This window comes from Chionomys nivalis, chromosome 13 (assembly GCF_950005125.1).
Source record: "Chionomys nivalis chromosome 13, mChiNiv1.1, whole genome shotgun sequence".
Taxonomy (NCBI): domain Eukaryota; kingdom Metazoa; phylum Chordata; class Mammalia; order Rodentia; family Cricetidae; genus Chionomys; species Chionomys nivalis.
Window position 1 is genome coordinate 34,817,162 of NC_080098.1, and position 12,496 is coordinate 34,829,657.

Below are 12,496 nucleotides of genomic sequence, written 5' to 3' on the forward strand. Positions count from 1 at the left end.
TTCTAGGCATGAGCTTATGAGACCCAATTCTTCCCCTCCTTCTTAAACACATTTGAGTCAGTTCAGATACTTGAACACAGAACCCGGCTAGCTTTATTTCATGCCTGGTCAAATACAGTTTATAATCTGGTATAAAATGATGGGCACATTTTAATAAGGAAACTCATTTCTGAGGACAATTGTATAGCCGGTCTCAAGCCAAGTTATTGGTCTCTTTCTGTTTTACCATCTTCAGTAAGGAGAACTGGGTTCTGAGTGGTGCTTTGTTCCAGATCTCCAATTAGTCACAAGCTGAAGCCCTTACACCAACTGCTCTTACCTTTAGGGAGGCCGGTGTCTTGAATGGGATACTTGTCTGACTGCAGAAACGGACAAAAGGAGAGAGTTGTTTTTAAATGTCAGTTCTGAGATCAAAGTGAGAAGAGAGCTTTGTGCTGGGTTTCAGTTTAAAACCTCGGGAGCAGGCTGGGGTGTAGCTAGCTCATCAGCAAAGTGCTTGCCTAGAGTGCAGAAGGCCCCAGGTTCCATCCCCAGGGTTGCAATATAAAGCAAAATTAAACCTTCCAGGTCTTTAGCCTCAGGCTTATCAGCAGGCCTGACTCACTGCTTCTCTTCTGAGCTGATAGGAACGAAATCAAAGTGGACAGATTAATGTTGGAACTTGAAACAGAATAACCCCCTCTTAACTTCCTTGGCTCTGACCGCTAAACCACACTTCCTCCCTCTGGGCTGGGCTGTTTTCCCTCTCGACTTCCTGCAGCCTTATGCTCAGATTTTGTCTCTGTGCACTCTGGGAGTGCACGCTTCTCCTCGTCATTTCTGTGCCAGTCGTTTGTTTGGGTCAACATGTACATGCTCTGGGCAATAGTCACTGTTGTAGGACATGCACATGCTCTGGACAACAGTCACTGTTGTAGGACTCTGTCCTGGGCTTGAATCCTGGCACAGGACTCCATGTCAGATATTTCAAATGGTAAAAGAAGACTAAGAATAGACAAAAGTTAAAAAGTTGACACCCAACAAAGACTTAGGAACATCTAAGAAGGTCTCTTTGATATGCATGAAGCAGGAAGAGGACCTATCGCCACTTTGTTACTGTTTCAGAGAAGGTCTCATGTAGCCCAGGCTAGCTTCAAGCTTGCTATATAGCTGAAGGTGACTTTAAAGTCCTGATCCTTCTGCCTCCACCTACAGAGTGCTAGGATTACAAGTGTGCACCCCCCTTACTTGGTTTATGCGGTACTGGGGATCAAACCCAGGGCTTCATGTATGCTGGGCAGGCACTCTATCCACTGAGCCACATCCCCAGCTCAGGATCTAACACTGTTTTTAGTCTGAGGATGATGACACCAAGAGAAAGAAGTGTATCTTTGGAAAACCTTGCTTTGGGGTTTCTGGGATTTCCTGGAAATGCTTGGTGACTACAGTGCCATATAAGAAGAGTCAAAATAAAACGTGCCACCTACCATGGCGAAGGATAAAGTGCTGGGGTCTGTGTCCTCCACTGGCTCCTTGGCCGTGTGATCTGGGGAGATACAAAGAGACAGGGCTGTCTTTGAGACAAAAGCACAAATGAGGCCTCCCCTGTCATCTTCACATATGAAGAGGCTTTCTTTTCCAGGCAATATAAATGTACCTCAACTCTTCCTGCGACCCAAAGACCTCTGCGTGTTACTTCAAGGAAGAGAGAGAGCAAAGGAGAGAAACAGAAAAACAAAACCATAATACTCAGGACTTCAAAACAAACACAAGTTATTTATACATATGTTCAAATACTGGGAGTTATAATTGATCACAAATTATACAAACATATGATCCCCGCAAGTGTGCGCTGTGTATTTAGGCCAAGGGACAACCTGAGGTGTTGTCTGCAATAATCATCTGCCTTCTGTTTATGAGGCGCGTTCTCTTGTTAGCCTGGAACTCACGAAATAGGTGAGGCTGGCTGGATAGCAAATCCCAGGGATATGCCTGTCTCTGCCTTCCCAGTGCTTAGACCGCAAGTGTGCGCTACCACACCTGGCTTTTGTACAGTGGTTTTGGAGATCCAATTCAGGTCCCCATGCTTGCAAGGCAAAGCATTTGCTGACTGAACTATCTCCCAGCTACTAACAACTCTGCCTGTTTGATTAGGTGTAACTTTATTAAAGGACTTTATTCTGAATCCTGTATATTTACCTATTTCCTAGTCCTGTGTATATAAAATCAAGATTGGAGAGATGGCTCAGTACTTAGGAGCACTTGGGGCTCTTGCAGCGTGGTTCTCAGCACACACTTGGAGATTCACAGCCATCTGTACCTCCAGTTCCAGGGGATTTGACACCCTCTTCTGACTTCTGCAGGCACCAGGCACACACTGGGTGAACATACATACATGCCTTAAAACACTCACACACATAAAATAAACAAGTCTAAATTCTTTTAAAAAAAATATCACTTAAAAATAATAAGATTCTTGGACTGGAGAGGTGGCTCAGGAGATCAATCATTTGTCATGCAAGCATGGGGACCAGCATTTAGATTCCCCTCACCCAATAAGCCAATCAGGTGTGACTGCTATCTATAATTCCAATCTGGGAGAGGCAGAGACAGGAGATCCCAGAGCAAGCTGGCTAACTAGACTTATTGGAATGGGCAGTCTGCAGGTGCAGTAAGAGACCGCCTGCCACTGAGGAAAGGGGAGACCCTCCCTAATACAGTTGAAGAGCAACGGAGGACGGCTCTCAGCATCCACCTTGAGCCTCCACGTGCACACATGTGCACATGTACCTGTGCTCACACATGAAAAAAAAACATGGATACACACAACCACCACACACACGTGGGGGGAAATAGCTTGCTTCTGAGAGAGACTAAATCGGCCTAGACGAGGCATGCATTAACACCTGCACAAGGATTCTCCTATAATTAAATAAAAAAAATTATATGAGAAAAAGAACCAACTTTTGGGACTGGTGGTGTGTGCCTATGATTCCAACAGTTGGAAACTGAGAAAGGAGGGTGTAAGGCTGAGACTAGTCTGGGCTATATAGGGAAAAATAAAAGTACAAGAAAAGAAAAAAGAAAAGAAAGACGTAAGAGGGGGCGATGGCTGTGATGGCCGGGAAAGGAGCAATGTCACCACAGCGTCAGCAAGCAGCGATGTTAGAGCATCAGTCAGTTGTGGCAGAGGCCTGGGCCCTCATCTGTGTGTCTGCTAAACTTGGGTAAACCTTAAGGTGTGGCCTTGGGGGAGCCTCTAACTGCCCTCGGGTGAGATGCTGCCATCAGAAGGGCTTTAAGCTGCTTATGCCTTAGAATATCCTCTGGGATGTGAGATCAAATCCAGGCCCTCCTGTCCCTGGATGCCACGTGGCTAATAATCACTAGTTGTACTATCTGTGGTCACCTGGGCAGCTGCTCCTCAGAACCTCACTGCCAGCTGTGATACCAGAAGGCAGGGCCAGGAGAGCTAGGGGCCGGCCTGCAGGACTTTTGATGGTTTGCTTTCTGAAGCACAACCAGGTCCCAGCAAACTCGGGAAAGGCGTGTTGAGAACCGGCACAAGAGGCATGCTTAGGTCTTTGTTGCTATTATTTCTGTTTTGTTTTTGAGACAGGTCCCCACGGAGTCCAAGCCGGCCTTGAACTTTTGCCGTGAGGGAGAATGGCCTTGAACTTCTGATCCTCCTGCCTCTGCCTCCCCTGTGCTGGGACAACGTGTGTTTCTGGTTTCTGAGGTGCTGAGGAGGAAACTCGGGGCCTCCTATGTGCCCGGCACTCTCTCTCAGCTGAGCTACACCCTCGCCTCTGCATGTCGAGCCTATTTTCACCCTAAACACTTGACTGCCCTGGCCTTTGCTGCTCATGGGGCTTTAGATTAAGCTCTTCTTCGTCTGTCTGTCAAACGTGTTCACAGACCCGGGTCCGTGGTGGTGCCCCACATGCTACCTCTGATCCAGTGCCTTCTCCTGGCAGCTGTTTCAGGTCAGGCCCGGCTGCTTTTGTTCGCACAGGCCCAGAGTTGTGTGTGCCAAGGAGGCTGTAGTGGGGAGGGCTGTTCCTGCTTACCTGAGACAGAGCTAGACGTAGAAAGTTTTCTACAAGCCTTACCTGGAGGCCTTGAAGTTGAATGTTTACAATACGATTAAGTATAAAATCAAATCATTTATCTAAAGCTTGAAAATGTTTGTTTTTACAAGCCCCGGGTATCAGCAGGTTGAGCCCACAGGCAAAGATCCAGTGCCAGGTGGGATGTGGGGCACCAAGGGGCCTGAAACACAAACAGGAGGGGGATGTGAGCCCCAAAGAGGGCATAGCCAGCAGTTCTTATCTGGGGTGATGGGGACGTTCCCCTGCCCCCAGCTGTCACCCACTGTTGGACCAAGTTTCCCTCCCCAGCGCTGCCTCCACCACCCCAAACGAGTTCAGATCACCCTACATCAGCTGGCAGCTGTGTACTGCAGTAACTGATGCCCCACCCTCACAAGCACCTTCTAGAGAGTTCTCCCTGGTGAAGCCATGGGGATCTCTGGCAGGGTATCAGCAGGCTCTCGGCACCCTGACTCAGATCAGAATGAGCAGGCTACACCATCATCCAGATCTCTGGACCACATTATCCTGTAATGCTAGGAGCTAAAAGGACCCAGGTGTGAAGGCACACATCTGTACTCCCAGCATTCTGGAAACGGAGGCAGAAGGTTCACGAGTTCAAGGCCAACTTGGACCAGTGAGTTACAGGCCACCCTGGGCTATAGAAAAGAAGATTCAACAGTGACAACTAAAGAGCACCTTTGTCCCCTTCAGAGATCAGTCTGCGACAGTGACTACGGGAGCCCCGAGGGACGAAGTACCCGGCGCTGGCACCCGACGTGAGAGTTACAATTTCTCCTCCCCTCACATCCACGCTGCACTGCACACGTGTACGGCCTCTGTGATATCTTGACATAAAGGATCGATTTCTCTCCTCGGCGGTGCCTGCTTCAAAGTCCCTTCCCGAGGCAGGCCATCCAACTCCGGCCTCCCCCACCTCTGCCTGGGGGTTGTGCATCCAAAACTCTCTGAGATACCTCATCTCATCTGTGTTTGAGAAGGGTCCCATATTGGAGAGGGGATGGGGAAGGTCCAGGAAGATGTGAGCTGAAACCTCACTGGGACCCTCTCTGGCTGCCGACAGCAGAAAAGCCTCTCTGTCGGGTCATATTTTCTACACGCTGGGTCACTCGGGCTTCAATCAAGCCCGCAATGAAACCTCCACAGAAACTTAGAATAAGGAGTCGGAGGCGGTGGCTCAGCTGGTAGAGCGCTTGCCTAGCTAGCATTCACAAAACCCTGGGTTCAGTTTCCAGCACTACATAAACCCTGTATAGTGGCACAGGACTATAATCACAACACTCAGGAGGTGGGGGCAGGAAGATGAGGAGTTCAAGGTCATCCTACGTAGCTACCTGGGCTACTTGAGATAAAATCTCAATTTAAAAAAAAAAAAAAAAAGAGAGAAAAGGGACTATGTTAAGGAATTTCTGATCAGCACCCAGAGAGGGCTAGGGAGCTTCACAGCCTCATGCCCCTTCTTTGCCCACACCTCACTCTGAGCATCTGTTTCTTTATGTGTGTCCTTTGTAGAACCCTTCAAAGGCTGAAGGGGAAGGATAACTCTGTGCTGGAGCCCTGGGTTCCACCCTCAGCACCACAGAAACAGAAAAACTAGTAAAGGTTAGTAAACATTTTCCTCAGCCTACTGTCAGACACACAGGCTCACCAGACACGCAATCTTAGGGGAGGTGGCAGTATAGGGACAGGCGCTCAACCCTTGAGATCTTCCACCACCTCCTTGTGGTAGATGAGGAGAACCCCTGCTTGCTGAGGAAGGGACCCTGTTAGTGACTCCTGTGATAGAACCGAAAGCCTTGCGACCATCCTGAGAAGGGTATGAGAACCCCCTCTCCACAGCGTGTGCTCAAGCTCATGAATACATGCAGGAAGCAGGCTTGAGTCTGCCGGGTTTCTAGCCCCAGAGGCTTCTAGAAGTGGCTCAGGCCTAGTTTACCAGGCAGACTCAGCTGGGGACGCCATCCTGCCCAGACTTGTCCTATCTGTTTATTTTCAATCACCCTTTTCATTTTAAACTTCTCATTTATTTAGGGTGTGCGTGTGTGTGTGTGTGCGTGTGTGTGTGCGTGCATGCATGTGCGTGTGTGCGTGCGTGTGTGTGTGTGTGTGTGTGTGTGTGTGTGCGCGCAGATGTGAAGGTCCGAGGACAGCTTTGTGGAGTGGTCCTCCCTTTTTATGTGGGCTTAGCGGGGGTCACACTCAGGTGGTCAGGCTTGTGCAGTGAGCTCCTTCGCCCCCTGAGCGTGGCCCCATTTCCCCTTTCTGTGAAGACATCTTTGCGGCTAGCAATCCGCTCTTAGGACCTCAGTTTAACAAGATTACCTTAAAAAAAATCTCTGTTTTCAGAAAATGTCACATTCTGAAAAACTGGCTATTAAGACTTCAACATAACGTTTTCCGAAGTGTTGGGGATTCGAATCCACTCCCCACTTCTGTCCTTCCTACTTGAAGAATACTCACCCTCCCCTAACCCTTAATCCTTGTAACGTCAACTCTAAATCCGAGCCCTCACCTACTCAGCCTCAACTCAGAGATCCACCCTTCTCTCTCCAGAGTCAGCTTGAAGGGGAGCATTCAGCACCCTGGAGCCTCTGCAAAATGAACCAGCTGCATGGCTCCAGCAAGGACAAAGTGACATCTCCCTTTACCTAGAACATTCTGGTCCAAAGCAGCAGTTTGGCCCAGAAAGTTCAAATATCCCCAAAGATGTCTGTTCAGAGGAAATAAAGAGGGAATCGTGTTCAGCTCCCAGCTCCCCAGGCAAGACGGGGCCCTTTGTGTGTTCAGTGCCGAACTGAAGGCGACTCTTTGAACTTGGGATTTCAGAGGTAAGTTGTTTTTCTTCTTTTCTTTCTTTTTTTTTTAACAATCCTCCCACAACTTTCTCTCACACAGCTGTTTTCATTCCTCCTCGAGGATCACAGACACTCTCAAAGCCGCAGAAAGGCTGCCTGCCGTTGGCATTGACGGCTTCTTTCTCTCCTGTCATGTGACTGAACTAGCTGGGCAGGGGGCCTGTGTCAAACAGGTGTGTTCCTATGGGGTCCGTGGAGAAGGCGTTCCCTGTGGACCCGGTGACAAGAATCAAAACCATCAGGGAAGAGCTGAGAGGCTGTGAGGGACACGCAGAAGTGGGAGAGGATGGTGGAGTTAGGAAGCATTGTAAGTAAGAAAAGCAGGCCTCATAGCACAGGCTTGCTAGTCAAGGCTGAGGCAGGAAGGTGGAAAATGAAGCCCCGCTGAGCTACAAAGTGAATTCAAGGTCGGTGTGTAACTTAGTGAGACCCTGCCTCAAAACAAAGCATAAACAGAGGACTGGGGTGTAGCTCAGGGATAAAGCGCTTGCCCAGTAGAAGCAAGGCCCCAAGTTCCATTTCTTGTACCCCCAGTACTACAACAAAAGGAAAAAAAATGCCACAGAGAAGGAGATGGAAAATTACGGATGCCCACCCCCCTCTGCTCTTGCTCCCCATGGTAGTCATGCAGACATGGCAGGCTGGACCAGCTCTGCTGGAAGTGGTTTGCCCTGGATTTGGCCTATAGGAGGGTAAGGGAGGGCTGAGGACAGGTGAGACACTTTCAAAAGCACAGAGAAAATGGGACCCTGAAACAAAGGGAAATTCACATGACTGTATTCAGTCACCAGGGTGCTTAGGTAACCGGGTATCCACCTCCTCACTTGGCCATTCTTTGTGAGGTCTTGATATCCAAATGAACAGGAACAGACTTCAGTCGCATTTGGCAGACAGTGGTAGGTCAGTGAGGGAGGCCGAGGATGACGGCCGGATATCCCCTCACCATCACTGCCATTGTCTTCCCTGCGACCTCAAGCATCTTGTAAAATTTCTTAATATGCAAGTTTTTTTTTTTTAATTTTAATTAGCTTCATGGGAACTGGAGAGATGGTTCAGTGGTTAAGAGTGCCAGTTGTTCTTCCAAAGGACCGGGGTTCAATTCTCAGCACTCACATGGTGGCTCACACCCATCTGTAACTCCAGTTCCAGGGGACCCAACACCCTCTTCTGGGTGCACCAAGCACACAAGTGGTGCCCATAAATGAAGGCAAAACGCCCATACACATATACATAAAATACAAGTTAACTTCATGGCCTGGGGAGACGGCTCAGTGGTTCAGAGCACTTGTTGCTTTTGCAGAGGACCCAGGTTCAGTTCCCAGCATCCACATGGTGGCTCACAGTTATCCATAACTCCAGTTCCAGGGCATCTGGTACTCTCTTCTGACCTCCACAGGTGACAGGCACATACATACATACAGGCAAAAACATTTATACACATAGACTAAAATTAGTAAGTCTAAAAAAACTTAGTTAACTTCACAATGCAACATAATGATGTATCTGTGTGTGTGCGTGCATGTGTGTGTGTGCATGTGTGTGCATGTGTGCGTGCATGTGTGCAGGAGAGGGGAGAGAGAGAGAGAGAGAGAGAGAGAGAGAGAGAGACTAAGAATTGGACCTTGAGCCTCATGCATACCAGGAAAGTACACTCTACCACTGAGCTATGTCTTCATTATGTGTGTGAAGGGACAGGTCCCCCCGCCCCCCAGCTTTGCAAGGTGAACTTGGTTAACATACTTCACTTGATGAATAAACTCCTCAGGAATGAACACAGGAAGAATTTTTTTTCTCACAGTTTGAAGCAATTTCATTAAAATTCTGTGTCATCCATTCATCCATTCACTTCTCCAATCGCTGAAGTAAAATATGTTTACACAGGGCTTTGTGTGTACTGAGTACTGTCGTGGTTGTTAGGGAAGAGCTACAGGCAAGACAGACTTGGGTTCTAGCTAGAGCTCACTTTCCAATGGAGAGAGTGACGCTGGCCAGATGGAATCTAGAAACAGTGGAAAGAAGGTTCCAGGAGAACTGAGTGAGTGATCAGGGACTAGGCTGGGTCTTTGAAGTCTGGAGAAATAGGAGGGATCGGGAAGGAAGCGTGCAGGGAACTTTCCCGGCAATGGAAACACTCTTCCCTGGGGGCACAGAGCAGGAGGCACAGAACAGGGAAGTTTTCAAAGGATAGAAAGGAGGCAGTGTGGCCGTCAGGCCAAGCAAGAGACCAAAGGTGCTGAAGGGACAAGTAAGGGTGTAGCAGGATGGATGGCTCAAAAGAAACCTTCCAGGGTCTGAGAATTTGTCCAGAAGTGAGCCCAAGCAGGGTGACAGATATGACTGATCGAGAATTCGCTCTGACCACCTTTTGGAGGACCGTCAACAGGAAGCCTGCATCAGTGTGGAAACTCCAGTCGGAAGGTGGGGGCAGAAAGCCAGGAGGAAGAGCGAGGTCTGAGTTGGAGAACTGAAATTTTCAGTCAACCGGTTGTACACATCGACACCACCTGTGTTTGCACTTCAGAAATGGAAGGGCCAGGTGGGGTGTCTGGATGGAAGCGCTCATGTGTCAAGACATGTATTACATAGAGGAGCCTCTTTGATTGACAGATTCCCAGGATGGGAAAGGATATTCTTAATATCTCCCAGGCCCGAATATGATCTTCACCATTCCCTGCCAACAGGATCCCTGAAGGAGGCCTCCTTCCCCTTTGTGGGGAGCCCCAGTCCATCTCTCCCCGAAGAGCTCACATAGAGGTTTGGGTTCTACCTCGTGAAGTGAGGGACAGACTGCCTACGGGACACGCTCCGTTCATACCATTCCACACATATGGAGATCTGATGGTCCCTTTACTGCAGTTTTGGGCGTCTATTCTATATGTATCAAGCTAATTAAGACCATAGCTGCAATACTAACCTTATAATACTGTAACTGTCTCCTAAGATCATTTTTCTACCACCACATACATACACACAGCTTTGTGTGGGGGTATGCACACATGTTCATGTGGGTATGTGCATGTGTGCTCCTTTGTGTGTACAGACCAGAAGTCAACTTAGGGTGTCTTCATTAATTACTCTGTGTCCTCGTGTGTGTGTATGTGCGCGTGCGCATTGTATACACACGTGTGTGCAGGCATATGCACCTTGTGTATGTGTGCACGTAGCCCAGAGGAGGATGGCAGGCACCCTGCTCTCTCACCCTCTACCCACTTGACACAGGGCCTCTCCCTGAACCTGGGGCTAAGCTGATGACCCACAGGCCCCACGGATCTTCCTGTCTCCACCCCTTCTCCACAGCCCTAGGGTTACAGGCATGGATGCCATGCCTAGGTTTTTATGTGTGTGCTGAGAATTTAAACTCAGATTAGAATCCAGGTTCCCACACTTGAGCAGCCACTCTTTACCCACACAGCCTTTTCCCCAACCTCTCTCCACATTTTCTTCGAGACAGGGTCCTCTGAACCTGAAACACATCCATCTGCCTTGGCTGGTTGGTCAGCGAGCTCCTGGAATCTACCCTCTGTCTGTCTCAAACAGTCCTTCCAGCCCTGGGGTACAGGTTGACCACACCATGCCTGACTTTTGATACGAGTGCTGGGGATCAGAACGCAAGTCCTCATGCTTGCTTGGTAGGCATTTTACCTGAGGCTTTTTACACTCATATCACTGCTGAACTGACTTCTAGCTTCCCTATACACACACACACACACACACACACACACACACACACACACACACACACTCTTTCTCTGGTGCCAGTGATGGTGGGGTGCAGCTCAGGCAAATGTTACCTGTATCCTCATTCAGTGAATTCCCTCTCTCCGTCTTTTAAATCTCCGCCAGTACCATTTAATAAGTCTGGAACCATTACGACTAAAATTAGCCCCAAACACCCCTTGGCATCTTAGCAACGAGGCTCTCAGCACAGGAAGGGGTAGTGTCAGGAGTAGGACCAGGGTGAGAGGGTCGTTCCCTTCACTTCCCATTCTGTCCTTGCGAACAATGGGAGGGATGGCCAGTTCATTTCAACTGATAGCCGGTTGACCATGCCACACTTGAATAATTTTGTTCTTTCTTCGACGTCACCAGTAAACAGCCTCCTCCCCAAATCAGTCCTTCAAGATGTCAACGTAGTCATTGGTCTTAATCTTCTGGCCACTGCCAGACACATGGTACCCTCTCAGTCAGGTCAGGCGGCTAATCGGCTAATCGGGGCTGAACAACTGAACTCTGTCCCTGCTGCAGCTCGAGAAATGAAATATGAAACACAAGCAGTCACATCTATCCCAGCAGTCCAGACCGACCTGGTTCTGGGTGGCTCTCATCAGAGCTTCCAACCTCAACAAAACCAGAGAGACCCAGTGCACTCCGAGGGACACACCACCCATTCATCCTGCAAGTTCCACAAACACCCATGAAGTTTTTAGCTAGGTTGCAAGAGGACAGAGAGAATTTCTGGAAGATGAAGTTTAAAGAGAATTTTACTTACATGTATGCAGGGAGAAGCGACAGAAAAATCTAGATGCTGGCCTCACGTATAAAAGCACAACGTTTTTATGTACTAATGGGACTAGGGGCCGCCACAGGTGGGGACTGCGAAGGTGGGCTCGCCTTCCTGGCTCTATGGAGAGTATAATAGTTTATAGAACTCAGATCGGAGAGGTAAGACTTAATCAGAAGCAAAACCGTCTCTGCAAAGTGGAGCCAGGGAGGAAGAAGGGGGAGCAAGAAGGCTTCCTCTTGAAGTGAGTGGGGAGCAAGGGAGGAGATGCAGAATCCTATGTTCTTTTCTGCCAAAGGTTGACTGACTTGTTTCAACCTGGCACCCGCGTGGCCCAGAACAAAAGCGCTCGGCCGGGCCTCCGCGTGGGGAGAGGGACCACGCACACCTTGCAGTGTGTAGGAGGTGAGCAGGTCAGCTGCCGCTCACAGAGGGGAGGAAGCACAGAGGTGGGATTGGGAAAGGTAGGACAGTGTGCCACCACCGTCCCCATCCAGCCTGGCACACATCTGGCACAGGCGCTGGTGTCCTGAAACACTCTCAGGGATGACTGAGGTTCAATCTCAAGAACACAGCTGGTGGTCACGCTCCAAGTGCGGGTGCTGCACGGTGCCACTTTACCTGAGCGCAGAGGGTCATCCGGAGAAGCCATGAAGACGGGAGAGGACAGACGAGTGTCTGAGCGGGGCTGAGCAGCCTCTGGGACCCCAGAGAACAGGAGGATCACCGAGATCCAAACTCCGCTGTGGCAATGCGCGACTCTACAGCTCTGCAGTCGGGCTGCTGCTCCTCCTCCCTTCCCTCCTCTTCTTGATCTCTGCCACTTCTTCCTCGTGCTCACTTCCTGCAATTAGCAAAGCCCCTGCCCGGCGCTAACCTCTCTAGAACTCTGGAGAGGATTCCGTGGTTGCGGTTGGGCACGAAAGGACCCGGGGGGGGGGGGGCAGAGCACGTGTCCTGCCCGTACCTAGGGCCTAGTGCACACGTCCCACCACGGGGGCACACGCGATCGCAGCTGAAGGGTCTTTCAGCCAGCCTGGCACCCGCTG

General features: G+C 49.6%; 1 protein-coding gene and 1 long non-coding RNA gene across 2 annotated transcripts in view; one reads left to right on the forward strand and one right to left on the reverse strand.

Annotated features, from left to right (window-relative positions):
• Positions 1-6,904, forward strand: part of LOC130885451 (uncharacterized) — a 50,936-nt gene extending 44,032 nt beyond the window's left edge. The window contains exon 3 of the long non-coding RNA XR_009058175.1: positions 6,645-6,904. This is a non-coding gene — a long non-coding RNA (uncharacterized LOC130885451). The remainder of the gene's footprint in view (positions 1-6,644) is intronic.
• The window catches only part of Edaradd (EDAR associated via death domain), a 41,856-nt gene extending 29,578 nt beyond the window's left edge, over positions 1-12,278 (reverse strand). The window contains exons 1-3 of the mRNA XM_057786927.1: positions 12,069-12,278; positions 1,467-1,525; positions 320-359 (exon numbers count right to left, since the gene is read on the reverse strand). Coding sequence (XP_057642910.1) covers positions 320-359; positions 1,467-1,525; positions 12,069-12,099 — 130 coding nt within the window. The 5' untranslated portion in view covers positions 12,100-12,278. The remainder of the gene's footprint in view (positions 1-319; positions 360-1,466; positions 1,526-12,068) is intronic.
• Positions 12,279-12,496: the final 218 nt, after the last annotated feature.